Source organism: Bos indicus, chromosome 3 (assembly GCF_029378745.1).
Source record: "Bos indicus isolate NIAB-ARS_2022 breed Sahiwal x Tharparkar chromosome 3, NIAB-ARS_B.indTharparkar_mat_pri_1.0, whole genome shotgun sequence".
In the NCBI taxonomy this organism is placed as follows: Eukaryota; Metazoa; Chordata; class Mammalia; order Artiodactyla; family Bovidae; genus Bos; species Bos indicus.
The window spans coordinates 82,276,778-82,296,951 of NC_091762.1; the positions used below are offsets into that span (position 1 = coordinate 82,276,778).

The following is a 20,174-nucleotide window of genomic DNA, read 5'->3' on the forward strand; positions in this document are numbered from 1 at the left end:
ACTAAGAAGATGTGGCAAGGATATACAGAAGATCTATACAAAAAAGATCTTCATGACCCAGATAATCACGATGCTGTGATCACTCACCTAGAGCCAGACATCCTGGAATGCGAAGTCAAGTGGGCCTTAGGAAGCATCACTACGAACAAAGCTAGTCGAGGTGATGGAATTCCAGTTGAGATACTTCAAATCCTAAAAGATGATGCTGTAAAAGTGTTGCACTCAATATGCCAGCAAATGTGGAAAACTCAGCAGTGGCCAGAGGACTGGAAAGGGTCAGTTTTCCTTCCAATCCCAAAGAAAGGCAATGTCAAAGAATGTTCAAACTACTACTCAATTGCACTCATCTCACACGCTAGCAAAATAATGCTCAAAATTCTCCAACAGTACATGAACTGTGAACTTCCAGATGTTCAAGCTGGATTTAGAAAAGGCAGAGGAACTAGAGATCAAATTGCCAACATCTGTTGGATCACTGAAAAAGTAAGAGAGTTCCAAAAAAGCATCTACTTCTGCTTTACTGACTACACCAAAGCCTCTGACTGTGTGGATCACAAAAAACTGTGGAAAATTCTTTAAGAGATAGGAATACCAGACCATCTGATCTACCTCCTGAGAAATCTGTACGCAGGTCAAAAAGCAACAGTTAGAACTGACATGGAACAACAGACCGGTTCCAAATCGGGAAAGGAGTAAGTCAAGGCTGTATATTGTCACCCTGTTTATTTAACTTATATGCAGAGTACATTATTTGAAATGCCAGGCTGGATAAAGCACAAGCTGGAATCAAGACTGCCAGGAAAAATAGCAATAACCTCAGATATGCAGATGACACCACCCTTATGGCAGAAAGTGAAGAAGAACTAAAGAGCCTCCTGATGAAAGTGAAAGAGAAGAGTGAAAAAGTTGCCTTGAAACTCAACATTCAGAAAACTTAAGGTCATGGTATCCGGTCCCATCACTTCATGGCAAATAGATGGGGAAATAATGGAAATAGTGAGAGACTTTATTTGGGAGGGCTCCAAAATCACCGCAGATGATGACTGCAGTCATGAAATTAAGATGCTTGCTCCTTGGAAGAAAAGCTATGACCAACTAGACAGCATACTAAAAAGCAGAGACATTACTTTGTCAACAAAAGTCCGTCTAGTCAAAGCTATGGTTTTTTTCAGTAGTCATGTGTGGATGTGAGAGTTGGACTAAAAAGAAAGCTAAGTGCCGAAGAATAGATGCTTTTGACTGCAAGGAGATCAAACCAGTCAATCCTGAAGGAAATCAGTCCCGAATATTTATTGGAAGGACTGACGCTATAGCTGAAGCTCCAACACTTTGGCCACCTGATGTGAAGAACTAACTTTTGGAAAAGACCCTGATGCTGGGAATGATTGAAGGTGGGAGGAGAAGGGGACAACAGAGGATGAGATGGTTGGATGGCATCACCAACTCAATGGACATGAGTTTGAGCAAGCTCCGGGAGTTGGTGATGGACTGAGAAGCCTGGCGTGCTACAGTCCATAGGGTGGCAAAGAGTTGGACACGACTGAGTGACTGAACTGAACTGAATATGATTCAAATATAAATATATGATTTGTAATTCAGATTTTATTGACAGAAAATAAAAGTTTAATACAGTTTAAAAGAATTCACTATTTGTATGAATTAGCCATATTTGTAAAAATCCAATGTGAACAAAAACACTGGAATTTTACTATTATTTATGTAATATGTACTCTAAAACAAGATGGTAGAATCCCAGATAAACCTACCTTATACAAATTCTTTTCCATCATAGGATATTTATAATTAGTGCCAAGACATTTGTATAGGAAAACATTTTATTTTCCTGTTGTATGAAAGAAAACAAAATGACATCCCTACGTACCTTCTACGGAGAAGGCAATGGCACCCCACTCCAGCATTCTTGCCTGGAAAATCCCATGGACGGAGGAGCCTGGTGGGCTGCCGTCTATGGGGTCACGCAGAGTCAGACACGACTGAAGCGACTTAGCAGCATGTACCTTCTAGGTGCTTTCTGGAGCCCAATGGCTTCCTATAAAACCTAGGAGTTGTCTCTGTCAAATATATTAAACCTAAGAACTGAAGCATTTTCTAGTTGTGTATAAAGTAAAAGTGAGTCACTCAGTTGTGTCTGACTCTTTGCGACCCCATGGACAATACAGTCCATGGAATTCTTCAGGCCAGAATACTGGAGTGGGTAGCCAGGGGATCTTCCCAACACAGGGATGAACCCAGATCTCCCGCATTGCAGGCGGATTCTTTACTAGCTGAGCCACAGAGGAAGCCCATATCTAAGCAAATAGGTATTTCTGCTTCAGCACAGAATTTATTGTTGTTTAGTGGCTAAGTCATGTCCAACTCTTTTGTGACCCCATGGAGTGTAGCCTACCAGACTCCTCTGTTCATGGGATTTTCCAGGCAAGAATACTGTAGTGGCTTGCCATTTCCTTTTCCAGAGGATCTTTCTGATCCAGGGATCAAATCTATGTCTCCTGCACTGCAGGCAGATTCTTTACCACTAAGCCACTTTGGAAACCCTCAAATGCAAAACAAAGTTGCTCATTCAAATTCTCAATTCAGCCCTATTTCTGCTCTCACAAGTCAGAGGAATGATAATCATACTAAAGTGACCATGTCCTATGTTGGATTATAAGAAGCAACCCAATATAAGTGAGGGCTATTTTGAAAATTAAACATTGACCAAACTCATCTTTTGGAAATCATAATCTTTTAGATTGGCCAGATATAAACTGATATCCATGTGTGAAAAACAATTCTTGCTGTTTCCTAACATACGTTCTCTGATGAACCTCCTTGTCTCCACGTATAAACTTGAATTGCCATAGTTGGCAAATGCAAAGTCTTTCATGGGCACAAAACTCTTCTTAAAGAAAATAACTGTGAAACTAAAAGTAAAAATCCTTTGTAAATATGACGTATTACAGATAAACAGAGGAGTAAACAGTAAAGAGGTAAATAGAAACTCATTCAAATTTTACTACAGGCTTGCTATGTACTAAGATTTTTATATATGCAATATCACAAGAAAGTAATTTTAGACAAAACAAAGTAGGAAAGCCATTGTTTTAGACAATGTTTTTTATCTTGAACTTAACTATGTAGTCAGTTTTGAAGAAGAGTTTAGTCAAAACATTAACTTTTGTCATTTTATTTGTTTCTTGACTATAACTATTCTTGTCTGTTAGGAAGCCGACAATAAAGACTTTTATATAACATTCCATCAGGGAAATGTTTGTCTGTCGCTGGGCCTATATAAAGATTAAATATGATATTGCAGTAAGCTCTTGAATAGTATTATTCATGCTACTGTGTAGCAGATGTATTTTGTATTCCTCATAAAATAAATAGCCACATTTATGTATCTGCCTCACATATTTGGCCTCTGAGTAAATATATAATTAGAAAAGATCAGAACAACCCCATGGGCAACATACAAAATCATTTGAAAGCATTTCTTCAGATCAATCTATTTTTAGACCCTCTAATATGAGGAAAGCCTGAGGATATGAAGTTTTTCTTTTTTGCAGTAGTACTAAAAGTAAGACAAACATCTAGAGGAACTTTTTCAAAGTTGAACTGCTTGAATTAAGGGGAAAAAATTCCCTGGCAACAATCATTTTTATTGAGTATAAGAAAAAAAATGTTCACATGTGGGGGGGGCATCAGGGTATCAGAAAAGATGAAAGTGAATTATAATGTCGCACACAACATATAAGTTATAAAGTCAAGGCTGCCAATAAATCCTCAATTTTTAAATCTCAGCAAATTAAAATCCTTCACAATTAATAAAAACATATGAATAATGATAAGAATTGTATTTACCTTAATTGAAAGAGAAGAAAAAAAGGTTAAAGATATATAGAAAAACTATTATTTTCCCCAAACTTGAGATCATATTATACTTTTAACTATACATTAGAAAATAAACATGTATACTTCTCTATTTCGTAGTTCGGTAAAATACAGAAGTTGTAGATTTGCTTGACTTTCATTTTCCTTAAGAATATATAAGGCAGTATCAACTGACAACCAAGGGGATGGTTTTCCTATAAACAAAAAACCCCAAACATCTTAAAATAAGCAATCACTACTTAGATCTTTCCTATTTTAAAAAGAAGTTAATGGTTTCTTTCCCCTTTGAATTATTTTTTTTAATTCACATCCATTTTCATATGTAAACATCAAAAGACATTTTCAATAAGACATATAACTATACAAAGTGATCTTGTTAGAAACATTCTGCATATATACACCTCTAAAAATCATAAATTTTAAAAACTCATTAGAGAGCTAAGGTTGCAACGCAACCAAGTAGACTGAAATCCAAGGAAAAACAACCCTTTCAAGAAGGGACAAGATACAAGTACTGGCTCACTTGTAAAGGAGCATAGGAGGAAAAGATGTTAGACATCATTCATATCCCCTGATAGACTTTTCCTAGGAACATTAGACCCATATATCCAACTGCCTATTTGACATTTCTACTTGGATTTCTATGCCTAAAACTATCCAAACACCTGAAGAAAAAACTGTCCATCTATAGTCTTCTCTATCTCAGGTAAGAGACAGAGAAGAGTATCTCAAACCAGTTGCTCAACCCCCCAAATCCTGGAATCATCTTTAACTTCTTCCGTCCCTCCTATGTCATAAACAAGCTTCAGGAAATGCTATGGTTTGACCTTCAAGACACATCCAGAATCTTCTACTTCTTATCTCCTTTGCACCTCCGTTCAAAGCAAAAGCATTCTTTGCTTTCTCCTGAGTACCCTTCAATCTGTTTTCAATATACAACCTGACTGCTCTTGCTAAAATGTCAGAAAATGTTCCATCTCTACTCAAAATCCTCTAATAGAGTTGAAAGTTGGAAGAAAGCTGCTCCCATCCTAACAATAGGAAAAAAATGCACAAACTACAAAATCATAGCATTTCTTAAACCCATAAGATATGAGGTCACAGGATTACCATGAAGTCTGAAATCCAAGGAAAGACAGACCCTTCTAAGGAGGGATGAGATGCAAGCATGGCTGATCTGTGGGGGCACAGAGGAAAACAAGATGTCAGGCATGGAAGTGGAAGAGAGAGCGCAGAAGAAACAAAGATTCAACATTTTCTAAAAACAATAACCAACATAAATCCAAGAAACTCAGGGCTTTCTAATAGGATAAATACCAAAAAATAAACACAAACAAACAACAACTTAAAAAATAAACTTCTCCAAAATTCAAAAACAGCATCAACAAGAGAAACAAAGAACATCAAGACACATATTCAAACTATTGAAAATCAAAGATGAAGAGAAAATCTTGATGGCAGCCTCCTAAGGGTTTTTCATTTCTATTTCTTTCAGAGTAAAAGTCCAAGTTATGCACTTTTACAACATTATGGCAAAAAACAAAACTCTACCTGGTTTCGTCCTTGTTTCTCCTTTGTCTTCATCTCTTACCATTCTCTCCTTCCCTACTTCATTACAGCCACTCTAGCCACCTTGTTCTAACACCAGGCGCACTCTACACCTCAGAGCCTCTGAACAGAGGATTCCCTCTACCTGCCCCTTGCTCTTCATCCATCCCTTCCGCCACCCCTACATCCACTAAACTTGCTCCCTTGCTTCCTGTGGAAGACAGCAAAAAATGGCTGCTCCTGTCTGCATTCACAGCCCTTTGCAATGTGATTTTGCAGCTCTTTCATCAAGAGATCAAATCTATTTCTCCACCTTATAAATCTGTACTTGCCTTGTGATTTGCTGTGAACAACAGAGAGTAACAGAAGTAATGTGCCGGTTCTGATCCCAGGCCTATGCTGCTTCTGCTTTCTCTCTCAGATTCCTGTTATACCATAAGAACAAGTCCAGGCTAACTTACTAGAGGATTAGAGACTACACAAGGCAAAACCAAGTTGTCTCAGCTGAGGCCCACACAAAGAAAAGAGCCCAATCAAGACCAATTAAAGCCAGCCACCAGCTATCCTGCAGCTGATCACAGCGGTATGGGTGAGCTCCACAGAAAAAAGCCAAGCTCAGTTCAGACCAAAAAACTGTTCAATAGACCTGCTCATGAGCAAACAAATGTTTAATTATTTTAAGCCACTGAGTTTTGGGGGTAGTTTATTACATAGCTGCTGCTAAGTCGCTTTCAGTCATGTCCGACTCTGTGAGACCCCATAGACGGCAGCCCACCAGGCTCCCCCGTCCCTGGGATTTTCCAGGCAAGAACGCTGGAGTGGGTTGCCATTTCCTTCTCCAGAGCATGAAAGTGAAAAGTGAAAGTGAAGTCACTCAGTCGTGTCCAACTCTTTGCGACCCCATGGACTGTAGCCTACCAGGCCCCTCTGTCCATGGGATTTCCCAGGCAAGAGTACTGGAGTGGGGTGCCATTGCCTTCTCCGACTGTAGACGCTAGGAAATCATTAATTTTTATCTATCATTGGTGTACAGAAAAGTATTACCATTACCATACAAAAATTATTAAATAAGGACTAAGTCATATGACATAGGACTTTGAAGGTATTCAAAAATACTTGCAGCTCTTATTTGTCCCAAATTACGCTCCTACTGAAGTTCTCTCATGTGTATTCACTTAAAGAATTGATAAATGGAAAAAGCTAAGGATTAATTAGTGGATAAAAAGTTAATTCTATGTCAAGAGGAAACCAGGTAACATTTTGTTCTTTGAATAATATGACAACACAGTCAACGTCTAAATTACTTTTTTTCTTCAAATATATAACCACGTCTCTTACTTTGCATAATGTGACAACATAGTGTATAAACAACTTTCTTTAAATGTACGTAACCATGTTTCTTAGGCAAATCCATTTTCTTCACTAACTAGAACCATCAAATACTTACATAAGTATTTTTAAAGCTGGCATAAAGTGATGTATTTTTTAAATATAGAAAATTTAAACTTGCCTTCAGCTTGACTCAGGCTTAATGGCTTAATTGTTATATAAACCAGGGATCTCTGAGCTATTTGCATCTTGTATTGATGACTAATGATTTCACCATCTTCTTCTAAGAAAAAGCAACCTTTTGATTGTACACATTGCCACTCCTGGAATAAAGGAAAAATTTTTTTCAAAGAATATTCATTACAAGTTTCCAGCATGAAGAGCAATGAAGAAAAACCTAGGGAAGATATAAAAAGAAATGTCAACTAGAGCCAATGCCATCCAGGAATTTGTGACATCTTTAAGAGGCAGTATTTAAGTAACAAAAAATTAGGAAAAGATATAATAGGAGAAATATGAAAAATACAGTTCATGAGAGTTGGAGAAGTACTGAAACAAAGTAATAAATAAACATGCTGCTGCAATAATCAGGGTGAGGTTAGTGCTTAGAGCATATTAAGAATGGAGAACTAAGGATTGTTAAAACTGATATGTTGAGAGAAAAAGCAGTAGGATTTTATATTTAAAAGACAAAGTATGTGACAACCAAAATACTTGTTTCAAGTCTAGGTAACTAAAACACTAAACTCACTTCACAGCTATAGCAAAATGCTGATAAATACTAGTTTTGAGAAAGACCTCTCTAAATTAGCTCTAGAGGGATGGGATGCTTGGGAGGTGGGAGGGAGATTCAAGAGGGAGGGGCTGTATGTACACCTATGGTTGACTCATGCTGATGTATGGCAGAAACCAACACAATATTGCAAAAATTATCCTCCAACTAAAAAAATAAATAAAATTAAAAAAAAAGAAAATATATTTAGGGTAGTAAATTCAAAGTTTTTATAACACAGTGAAGTTCAAAGCGGGCTTCAGTCAAAAGTACAACTATTAATGATGAGTAAGAGTATGTATAGACTTTCAACTAACCTCCTTGTATTTACATTTACCCAACTGGAATGATAAAGGATATTAATTTAGAATTACAGAATATTAAAGGTAGAAATCTAAAAAGCAACTCAGTACAGACTTCTCTTTTAATGTCTGAAAAATAAAGTGATATGCTTAATTCACAATTCTCATTGATTGTAAACCTATATCTGAATTTAGGTGGCCTTGCTTTCTCTCCGTACTATCAGCTATATTCAAAATTCTTTTTTCCTGCACTTAATATCTGCCATGATTTTTAATCTAATATTTAATATTTTAATGATTTAAAACCTCATATTTATGAAATTATTAAGTATGATAATGCATTATTCAGAATTATACATATATTGATGTATAAATATAATTATTTGTTTTTTTTACTAAAAAAACAGATTTTAGTAGCTAAAAAATTTTTAATTGTGTTCAAATTATGGGTATAGCTGCCTCCTGCTACTGCTGCTACTGCTAAGTCGCGTCAGTCATGTCCAACTCTGTGCGACCCCATAGATGGCAGTCTACCAGGCTCCGCCGTCCCTGGGATTCTCTAGGCAAGAACACTGGAGTGGGTTGCCATTTCCTTCTCCAATGCATGAAAGTGAAAAGGGAAAGTGAAGTCGCTCAGTCATGTTCGACTCTTTGCGACCCCATGGACTGCAGCCTACCAGGCTCCTCCTTCCATGGGATTTTCCAGGCAAGAGTACTAGAGTGGGTTACCATGGCCTTCTCTGATAGCTGCCTCCTACCCCTAGGTTAAAAAAATGTTTAAATGAAACTAAAAAGCAATGCACCTTGCCTGGTACACTGGTCCCATCATTTCATGGCAAATAGATGGGGAAACAATGGAAACAGTGACAGACTATTTTCTTGGACTCCAAAATCACTGAGGACAGTGACTACAGCCATGATATTAAAAGATGCTTACTCCTTGGAACAAAAGGTATGACAAACCTATACAGCGTGTTAAAAAGCAGAGACATTACTTTGCTGACAAAGCTCTGTATAGCCAGAGCTATGGTTTTTCCAGTAGCCATGTACGGATGTGAGAGTTGGGCCATAAAGAAGGCTGAGTGCGAAGAATTGATACTTTCATTCAAAGTGTCATGCTAGAGAAGTCCCTAGGACAGCAAGGAGATCAAACCAGCAAATCCTAAAGGATATCAACCCTGAAAATTTATTGGAAGGACTGATGCCGAATCTGAAGCTCCAATACTGTGGCCACCCGATACAAAGAGGCAACTCACTGGAAAAGACCCTGATGCTGGGAAAGATTGAGGGCAGAAAAAGGGGATGACAGAGGACAAGTTGGCTGGATGACAGGATGTGGCATTTGGGAAACTCAAAGACGAAGAATTTCTCCACGTGCTTATGATATTTCTGGCTGACAGGACATGTTTTTATAAAATTTGGCTGGGGAATGAGTTAAAATTTTTATTAGAAGTCTTTCCAAAATTCTAATTTTAGAAAAGCTATAAGTAGAAGAGTATTTATAAGTTTCTTTGAAAGACATCAAATATAATACACGGTTAAGAAGGCTAGAAAATGTTAAGACAATAGCTATTATAAAATAGAAGAAAGCCAAATGCCATACTATATAAATCAACCAAACTTCAATATGATAATCATATTCTTTTGAATAGTAAATAACACAATTAGGAGAATTTGTATCTCTCTTGTTTCAAAGGAAGAATTCAAATTCTTTAAATCTATCAGAGTTATTAAACACGCAATGCTTATTCAACCCCAAATTTCCTTTAAAACAAATAGACTTTCAATCACACAAAGCTTTTTCTCTAGGACCTATACTAAAATGTTATAAATTAAAAGGAAAAAAGTACTGACAAAATATCTGGCTCTTTCAAATAAATTAATTTGAAAGGATTATAGATTAAGTTGACAGTTTGAGTGTTATGAGAAAAATGAAAGAAGGTTCAGTTTAAAAAATAAAATCTTAGCATGCTAGAGTAAGAAATTCCATGTATAATTTTTGACAATATAAAGCAGAAATAAAACAGTAGCTTGTAATTCTTACACAGGGCATAAGGTGGTGCTATATTCTACCAATTCAAGTAAATTCATATAAAAGGAAAAAATTCATTTGTCATATACAAATATTATTCCATTCACAATGTACAAGGAAATGCTTAAAAGCATAAATTAAAAATAGTAAAGTTGAAAATTCTAGCTATCAAAAACTTAAATTTATCAGTAAAATTATATTTTTCCTGGAACACTAGAGAATTTAATTTGTTTTGACATATAATTCTGCATTATTAAAGGTTTAGGTGAGGCAGAATTTAAGTAGTCGGTCTGCCGTGTCTGCGTGCACACTAAGTCGCTTTAGTCATGTCCGATTTTTTGCAACCCCATGGACTTCAGCCTGCCATGCTCCTCTGTCCATGGATTTTCCAGGCAAGAACACTGGAGTGGGTTGCCAAGCTCTCCTCCAGGGGATCTTCCTGATCAGGCATCAAACCCACATCTCTTATGTCTCCTGCATTGGCAGGCAGGTTCCTTACTACTAGCGCCCCCTGGGAAGCCCTTCATCTGCTATGGACTTGGTCAAAAGAGGAACTTGTATGTCATCATCACCATCATCAACATCACTGTTGTTTCTTATAAAGATTACCTTCTATTACATTATTAGAAGGCTATTTGCTGTCTGTTAAGAAAAGTAAGTAAACAGACTGCTGTTGAACTTTTTTTGTTAATAAAGAATCATAAACTGTACATACTTAAAAACAAGAGGTTAAATAGATGATTTATAAGGGAAAAAATTGATATGGATTGCCAACCTAATCAACAAGTTGAATTGATCAACATTTTGAAAATGTGAGACTTTTATAAGAAAATTATTATCTGGAGCTTTCATAAAAATTAAGTTAGACAACCATTTCAAGAATAAAATGTTTATATTTTTCTTGTTTTACATATATAGACATATATAACTTACATGTTATACATAAATATATGTAAAATGAGCTTTCCTGGTGGCTCAGATGGTAAAGAATCTGCCTGTAGTGTAGGAGACCTGGGTTTGACCCCTGGGTTGGGAAGATGCCCTGGAGAAGGGCATGGCAACCCACTCCAGTAGTCTTGCCTGGAGGATCTCATGGACAGAGAAACCTGGTGGACTACAGTCCATGGGGTCGCAAAGAGTCAGACATAACTTAGCGACCAAGCACATGGAACATATATGTAAAATAGATGTAGGCATTTCTAACTAGGGGTCTGGATATAATACTGAATCTCTGGAATTTATAATTCATGACTTTCTCTAATTTTAGCCATGACTGTCAACTGAAGCTATTCTCTTTAAGAAAAATTTCTGACATTCCCTGTACATGATAAAATCTAAAGTAAATATTTAGATAGAATTGAGGGCTGAGAAAAGAACAGTGATACAGTACCTATGTATAGCATACAGAAAGTAATACATGTATAGTTCCTGTAAAGGTTATATTTTCCTCCTCCTTGAAGGGTATAATTCAAGTCTTTTATCATTTGTGTGGATTTATGGTTTACAATCTGGCTTTATGCGTACCCCATTACAATAATTTTCTAATTTCTGAAAAGACCCTTCTTATCTGTCCTAATTCCATACTTCTCCACTACACATAAAATTGAGGTACTAAACTTGTTTAAAATAGATTTAAAGTCCTTGAAGAAAATTTAATAATTCTCTTAGTAATTTTTTTCTACCAATCTCAATTAAAACAAATTATACAATAACTATATTCCTAACCAAGTACTTTTTAGAGTTGTTGTGAAACTTAAGAAACATATAAAATTTAAGAAAAATTTAAAAGTAACCTCAAAGTAAAATGCAAACAAAGAACTAAATTTTGCTGAATAACAAAAGGATCACAGATTTTTTAAAAAATCATTTCTGCTCATGTAAGAAGTATTAGAGAATACAAAACAGTAGGCAATATCAAGATCAGGAAAAGGACAAGAAAATGTCAGGTAAGAAATATGAAAGCTATGAAGTATTTCCAAAAGACATTAGATTTTATATGAAAGTCACAGAATTTACAAGTTGACAGTATGCCTTCTTCATTCAATCATTAAATTCTCCTACTACCTCTCACCTAATTCCTAATACCTAAATACCTTTCCTTGTTGTTGATGTAATTAGATGCAAAGATTTAGTCTTCTGTTACACAATTACTATGGCCTACAGATTAATTTTGGCCTTGTCTATTATAGGAGTCCCCAGCCCCCAGGCTGCACAGCAAGAGGTGAGTAGCAGGAGAGGGAGCAAAGTTTCATCTGTATTTACAGTGCTTCCCATCGCCTGCATTCCTGCCTGAGCTCTGCCTCCTGTCAGATCAGCAGCAGCACGAGATTCTCATAGGAGAGCAAATCCTAACCCAAAGGTCAAGGTGGAATATCCTGAGATAGCCAAAGAATAGAAATAAAGTGCACAATAAATGTAATGCACTTGAATCATCCCCAAACCATTCCCCACCTGGCCTGGTCCATGGAAAAACTGTTTTCCACGAAATGGGTCCCTGATGCCAAAAAGGTTGGGGACCCCCGGACTATTAGATCTGTCCCTTCCTTACTATGTTCAGGTACTACTCTTGGCCTAGCTGTCCTCTATCACCCTCTCAATAGTCTCCTTAATTTGAAGTCTCCATACATAATACAATAGTAGAATAACTTTTCTTAAATTATCTTTCATCATGTCATTCCCATATTAAGACCTGCAGTAATTTCTTTGTTCCATAATAATACTGGGCTTCCCTGATAGCTCAGTTGGTAAAGAATCCACCTGCAATGCAGGAGACCCCTGTTCGATTCCTGGGTTAGGAAGATCCACTGGGGAAGGGATAGGCTACCCACTCCAGTATTTTTGGGCTCAGCTGGTAATGAATCCATCTGTAATGTTATTCCAGTATTCTGGCCTCGAGAATTCCATGGACCGTATAGTCCATGGGGTTGCAAACAGTTGGACGCGACTGAGCAACTTCACTTTGGACTGCCCTGGTGGCTCAGACCGTAAAGCATCTGCTTGCAATGCGGGAGACCTGGGTTTGATCCCTGGATCGGGAAGATCCCCTGGAGAAGGCAATGGCAACCCACTCCAGTACTCTTGCCTGGAAAATCTCATGGATGGAGGAGCTTGATAAGCTACAGTCCATGGGGTTGCAAAGAGCTGGACATGACTGAGCGACTTCACTTTCTTATAATAATATTAACGACAATATTATTTATTAAAGTAAAACTATTAATATATCCTTGGCACTGTGATAAATGGTTTATATATGTTAGGTGTTTAAATCTTTAAAAAACACACTAAATTTAACAACTTCCAATTTATAGATAAGGAAACTAAAATTCAGAAGGGCTGCTGACCACCTTATCAAAGGTCACACAGTTATTAAGTGACAAAGCTAAAATTTAAACACAGGTCTGTCCATTCTAAGGTTTTAACCAGCACCTTAGGACAATGCTTGGCACAAAAGAGTCATTCAATAAATATTTGTTGTCGTGGGAATTCCCTAGCAGTCCAGTGGTTAAGACTCCATGTTTTCACAGCTGAGGACTTGGGTTCAATTCCTGATCAGGGAACTAAGATCTCACAAGCTGTGTGGCAAGGCATAAATAAATATTTGTTGAATAAATGAATTAATAAATGAAATATTATGCTATACTAACTTGGTATATTATTAATAATGAGACCGAAATCTTCATTTTTTTATTCAGTGCCCACTACACTAAAAATAGTTTGCACTGTTACCTTTTTAACGAATATTTGTTGAGCAGAACTAAATTAAAGGAATGGTATTGGTATAGGCCCAATAAATAACAGCATGAAGCACAGAAATAGTTGGCCTTAATATAACCCACATTAATATTTAAATGCTTTACCCTCAGAGCCACATGGATAGAATAAATTTTTATTTATACTGGCTAAAATTATATTTATGTATATAATTAAACCAGGTAAACAACAGATATTTAACTAAGTTGATTTCATTAGCATTTAATTCAGTTGCAAAATACAGAAAGTTTCCATTGGTGGAAAATAATATTGTTGGAACACTAAATATTGTGTGTGAACATGTTGGACATGCACACCAAATTGCTTAGGGTGTACAGATTCCTAAACAGTCTGAACAAAATTCCTTTGAGATAATGTTTTAAAATTTTAATATAGAACAAATGTCACTGTCTAGCAATTTAAAGATATAAGGGACTTCAGAGTTCAATAACAAATACAGAGTTGTTATTTGAAACAAAAATGTAGCTCTTGAGAACAATCAGTTCAGTTTTCTAACAGCAGTTATAGTATGTGGTCATAACCATTTTCCCCCCTTTTACAGAGGTCCCTAGATACACATTTTTAATGTATCCTAGCAGTTTCCAGTTAATGTTTTATATTTCTGTAGCTATTATTTTCTGTTGAAAGAAAACTAGTAAAGGTTGAGTCTAGAAAGGGAAAACAAAGGAAGAAGATCAATATTAACACTCTACAAATATTGACTTAGTAAAGTGACTTTGCTGTCTTTCTCTCAAAGGAACTTGATATTGAATGAATGATTTATTTATAAGAAGCACCTATTAAAAGTATTTGTTAAAACCAAAAAACTGCTTGGCAAAGTACACGCATAATCTCCTCATCAAGTTCAAAAATTGAAGAATCATTATTTTTAAACTGCAGTCCTTTTAATATTCCTATTCATCATTTAACTTATTAGGACTGGCTTATAGGTAGAAATGCTGCGATCCCCAAAAATCCTCAAAGAATTACTTCATAAACTTTACCTATTCTCTGTAAACATTAAATAGTCATTAATAAATTTAATGTCAAATTTGTTTTCAGAAAAAGTTGTATCCATTCATTTAAAATACTATACCTTTATTGAGTGTGGCTCAATTAACTTTGAGTTTTGATTGCTATCAGCACCCATGGTAACTGTGAAAGAAACAGATGTTTTGAACTGTCTAGCTGTTGCCAGTGAAGAATTCCTGGTGTCACCTGTAAGAAGTAATAGTTATTTAGTCTTACATTATGAAAAGCTGTGGATAAGAAGTCTGTTTCTAAACACAGTGTAGTATGAAAGGACTATATATTAATTTCATTCTCTTTGTTCTTCCTACTGAAATAAACTCAAAAGATTTTATATTTATAAGGCTTTAATGGCTCTTTATGATTTTAATTTATGATCTACTAATAAGATTTATTTAATTTAGAATTTATGACCTACTAATAAGATTCTTTATTTAAATATGTCATCTTTTGGCCTGAAATTTTAGTTTTAATAAAACATAATGAGCATAGCCAAGTTCCATAATAAAATTTTACTTTACTAGATTTTTATAGTTAAGTGAGTCCAGAAACAGTAGCTATCAAAAGTTGGGTTTTCATTTATCACTGATAAGCTAAGACAGAAGGAAAAATTAAGGACTACAATCCTTAATTCTTAACAGAAAAGTAAATACCTTTATTTGAGAATGATTCCTGATCAGCTTTTCTTATGATTCTAGGTGATGCTTTTGCTACTGGTGATGGGGCCCTTTCAGGGGACCCTTCCACGTGGCTTCCAAACTGCTGACGCCTCAGTTTACTGTCAACCTCCAATTTTTCTAGAGTCGTTTTGAGACACTGTTCATTGGTTGCCATATATAATTTACAAAACTACAGGAAACAAAAAAGTATTCCAGTGGATAAAACATTCAATCATACATTTGGGAGGAGAAAATGTACATTAGTAGGCAAGAATGATAGATGGAATATATTTCCTATTGAACTAGGTTACTCATTTTATTTTCTTGAATCAGACTGACCACCCTCAAGTGCCCTAGTGAAATGCAGCCATAATTCAATGAGGAGGCCATACCCTGAATGAAAATAAAATGTTACACAAAGAGAGGTGATTTATTATTTTTTTTACAAGACATGTGTAGACTTGTATTTGTTCTAAATAATTTTTATGATTCTTCCACTCTCAAAAAGGCATATTTCAGAGAAGACAGTGTGTGTTCGTGTGTGTATGCACATGCATGTATTTTAAGTTGATAATATTATTTTTAATGTAGTCATCAGATTACAATTGGACTGGAGAGACTAAATTTCAAGTAAAATTAGTACATATATATATCATTGTCAATATTTAAATGATATGCCTCTTTAAAAATACCTCTTCTATCCAGTAGGCAAATTTACATCAGAATGAGCTTATGTACCTTGATATAGTCAAATTTGCCATCTGCATTTACATCAGCCAAATTTATTATGGCATTTACTTCTTCTCGAGTCATCTTTTCACCTTTCTGGAAGAAAAAAGTATTTAAAGCAACATAACGATTACTTTGTCATGTATGGGGAGAATGGAAATTTTAATCTTTTCTGTAGGTAAGTTTGAATATATGTTACACTAAAAATCTCAGAATGAGTATAATGTCAAGCAAGAATGAACCTGTTACATAAAATAAAATTTCACAATTTTATAAAGTGTATAAAAACTGAATTTCAGTTTACTAAATTTCAAATATATATATCATAGATTCAAGAATAACTACTATTAAATTTAGAGTAAGAATACTCTCTCATGCTGTACCAAGAAACAGAATGGTTTCTGAATCTCATTTATACTTTAGTTCTCTTTTACTTTTCACATATGAACTTATCACTGATTTACAAATTGTTCTGGCAGGAAAGAATTGCAAAGGAGCACAACATAGGCTCAATTTTATACTCTCTTTTTTTCAAAAAGCATACTTCATACAGAAGGATCCTTAAGTACTTTACAAACAATATATAAATGATTCATTTCACCTGCCAGTGAAACAGTTCTTTCTTATGTGGACTTTGGTAGCCAAAGCTAGATTCCAAGTTGTTTTGCAAAATAGGCATATTATAAAACTGTTTGACAGATCTTACCTTTGTTAGAAGCTTATAAAGATCAGTGTGTAAAATAGAGCCATTATCATTTACATCTAATTGCTTAAATGATTTTAGCAATTCTGCTTTTGAGGTTGGTTTTTCCTTTCTTAAAATTATACAAAAATCATCAAAATTCAGTTTGGCAGTTTGAGAAGTCCAATACTTATTAATGGTCTTTTGGGATGGATTTCTTCCTGCGTGCTGAAGAGCTGCCCAATAAAACAAGTATTATTTGTTACAGTAACATCTGGAATTAGTATTTTAAGTGTATTTTTTCTTTAAATCATTATACACTATAATGTTATATAAAAGTACACACATATCAATATATTAACTTTGGTGTTGATAGTCTAGTGAAATCAATACATGCCTTTCAAATATGAAAATATACATATATGTTATTATACCAGCTACAAATTCTCAATGTATTAATGCCAGAATTAAATAGGTTCTTCCCATTCTGACATTATTCCCAACTTACATAGTTTAATTAATTGATAATATCTGATTTACCGCATAAGAATGCCTGGAGGAAAAAAACAGATTAAAAACAATCATTCACTTAATTGTTTTGAGGACATAAGAATAAAGAAAATGAATAATTTATTATTTTTCTGGTTCAACAAATATCTTAATTATGAGGAAATCATTAGTTTGAGAATATTACTGTCAATGTCATGATGTCTAAAATGTTCATCATTGTTGTTTGGTCACTAAGTCTCATCCAACTCTTCGCGATGCTATGGACAGCAGCACACCAGGCCTCCCTGTCCTTCACTATCTCCTGGAGCTTGCCCAAGTTTATGTCCATTGAACTGGTGATGCTATCCAAAAATCTCATCTTCTGTCACTCTCTTCTCTTTTTGCCTTCAATCTTTCCCAGCATAAGGGTCTCTTCCAATGAGTCAGCTCTTCGCATCAGGTGGCCAAACTATTGGAGCTTCAGCTTCAGCATCAGTCCTTCCAATGCATATTCACGGTTGATTTCCTTTAGGATTGACTGGTTTGATCTCCTTGCTGTCCAAGGGACTCTCAAGAGTCTTCTCCAGCACCACAGTTCAAATCAAAGTATCAATTCTTAAGCACTCAGCTTTCTTTAAGGTCCAACTCTCACATCTGTACATGACTACTGGAAAGACTACAGCTTTGACTATGTGGACATTTGTCGGCAAAGTGATGTCTTTGCTTTTTAATATGCTATCTAGGTTTGCCATAGCTTTCCTTTCAAGAAGCAAGTGTCTTCTAATTTCATGGCTGTAGTCACCATCCACAGTTATTTTGGAGCCCAAGAAGAGAAAAATCTGTCACTACTTTCACTTTTTCCCCTTCTACTCATTATGAAATGATGGAACCAGATGTCATGATCTTTGTTTTTTGAATGTTGAGTTTTAAGCCAGCTTTTTCACTCTCCTCTTTCACCCTCATCAAGAGGCTCTTTAGTTCCTCTTTACTTTCTGCCATTATGGTGGTATCATCTGCATATTTGAGGTTATTGATATTTCTCCTGGCAATCTTGATTCCAGTTTGAACTTCCTCTAGCCTGGCAATTCACATGATGTATTCTGCATAAAAGTTAAACAAGAGAATGACAATATACAGCCTTGTACTTCTTTCTGAATTTTAAACCAGTCAGTTATTCCATGTAAGGTTCTAACTGTTGTTTCTTGACTTGCATACAGATTTTTCAGGAGGCAGGTAAGGTGGTCTGGTATTACCATCTCTTTTAAGAATTTTCCAAAATTTGTTGTGATCCACACAAAGGTTTTCGTGTAGTCAAAGAAACAACAGTAGGTGTTTTTCTGGAATTCCCTTGCTTTCTCTATAATCCAACAGATGTTGGCAATTTGATCTCTGGTTCCTCTGCCTTTTCTAAACCTAGCCTGTACATCTTGAAGTTTTCAATTCAAGTACTGCTGAAGTAGCTTGAAGGATTTTGAAAATAACCTTACCAGCATGGGAAGTGAATGCGATTGTTTGATAGTCTGAACATTCTTTAGCACTGCCCTTCTTTGGAACTGGGATGAAAACTGACCTTTTCCAGTCTTCTGGCCACTGCTGAGTTTTCCAAATTTGCTGACATATTGAGTGTGGCACTTTCAACAGCATCATCTTTAAGGATTTGAAACAGGTCAGCTGGAATTCCATCAACTCTACTAGCTTTGTTGGTAGTAATCTTCCTAAGGCATACTTAAGACTCCAGGATGTCTGGCTCTAGGTGAGTGACCAAACCATCATGCTTGTGGTGGGTCATTAAGACCTTTTTTGTACAGTTCTGTGTATTCTTGCCACCTCTTCTTAATCTGTTCTGCCTCTATTAGGTCCTTTACGTTTCTGTCCTTTATCATGCCCCTCCTTGCACGAAATGTTCCTTTGAGATTTCCAATTTTCTTGAAGAGATGACTAGTTTTTCCTGTTCTATTATTTTCCTCTATTTCTTTGCACTGTTCATTTAAGAAGCCCTTCTTCTCTCTCCTTGCTATTCTCTGGAATTCTGCATTCAGTTGGGTATACCCTCCCCTTTCTCCTTTGCGTATCACTTCTCTTCTTTTCCCAGCCATTTCCTCAGTTTGCCTTCTTACATTTCTTTGGGATGGTTTTGGTCACTGTCTCCTGTACAATGTTACAAACCTCCGTCCACAGTTCTTTAAGCACTCTGTCTACCAGGTCTAACCCCTTGAATCTATTCACCACCTCTACTGTATATCATAAGCGATTTGATTTAGGTCATACCTGAAGGACCCAGTGGTTTTCCTCACTGTCTTTAGTTTAAGCCTGAATTTTGCTATAAGGAGCTGATGATTTGAGACACAGTCAGCTCCAGGTCTTGTTTTTGCTAACTGTATAGTTTCCCGTCTTTGGCTGCAAACAATGTAACCAATCTGATTTTGGTATTGACCATTTGGTGATGTCCACGCAGGTCAGGAAGCAACAGTTAGAACTGGACATGGAACAACAGACTGGTTCCAAATAGGAAAAGGAGTAAGTCAAGGCTGTATATTATCACCCTGCTTATTTAACTTATATGCAGAGTACATCGTGAGAAACGCTGGCCTGGAAGAAGCACAAGCTGGAATCAAGATTGCCAGGAGAAATATCAATAACCTCTGATATGCAGACGACACCACCCTTATGGCAGAAAGTGAAGAGGAACTAAAAAGCCTCTTGATGAAAGTGGAAGAGGAGAGTGAAAAAGCTGGCTTAAAGCTCAACATTCAGAAAACGAAGATCATGGCATCTGGTCCCATCACTTCATGGGAAATAGACGGGGAAACAGTGGAAACATTGTCAGACTTTATTTTTTGGGGCTCCAAAATCACTACAGATGGTGACTGCAGCCATGAAATTAAAAGACGCTTACTCCTTGGAAGGAAAGTTATGACCAACCTAGATAGCATATTCAAAAGCAGAGACATGACTTTGCCAA

The 20,174-nt window shown here is 36.1% G+C and overlaps 1 protein-coding gene across 2 annotated transcripts in view; it reads right to left on the reverse strand.

Annotated features, from left to right (window-relative positions):
* The window catches only part of EFCAB7 (EF-hand calcium binding domain 7), a 55,000-nt gene that overhangs the window by 21,426 nt on the left and 13,400 nt on the right, over positions 1 to 20,174 (reverse strand). The window contains exons 3-8 of one of the 2 annotated variants that reach the window (XM_019957327.2): positions 16,748 to 16,959; positions 16,051 to 16,137; positions 15,307 to 15,502; positions 14,721 to 14,842; positions 6,950 to 7,091; positions 3,976 to 4,085 (exon numbers count right to left, since the gene is read on the reverse strand). In XM_019957327.2, the coding sequence (XP_019812886.2) occupies positions 3,976 to 4,085; positions 6,950 to 7,091; positions 14,721 to 14,842; positions 15,307 to 15,502; positions 16,051 to 16,137; positions 16,748 to 16,959 (869 nt within the window). The remainder of the gene's footprint in view (positions 1 to 3,975; positions 4,086 to 6,949; positions 7,092 to 14,720; positions 14,843 to 15,306; positions 15,503 to 16,050; positions 16,138 to 16,747; positions 16,960 to 20,174) is intronic. The other variant, XM_070786422.1, reaches the window with a different exon arrangement.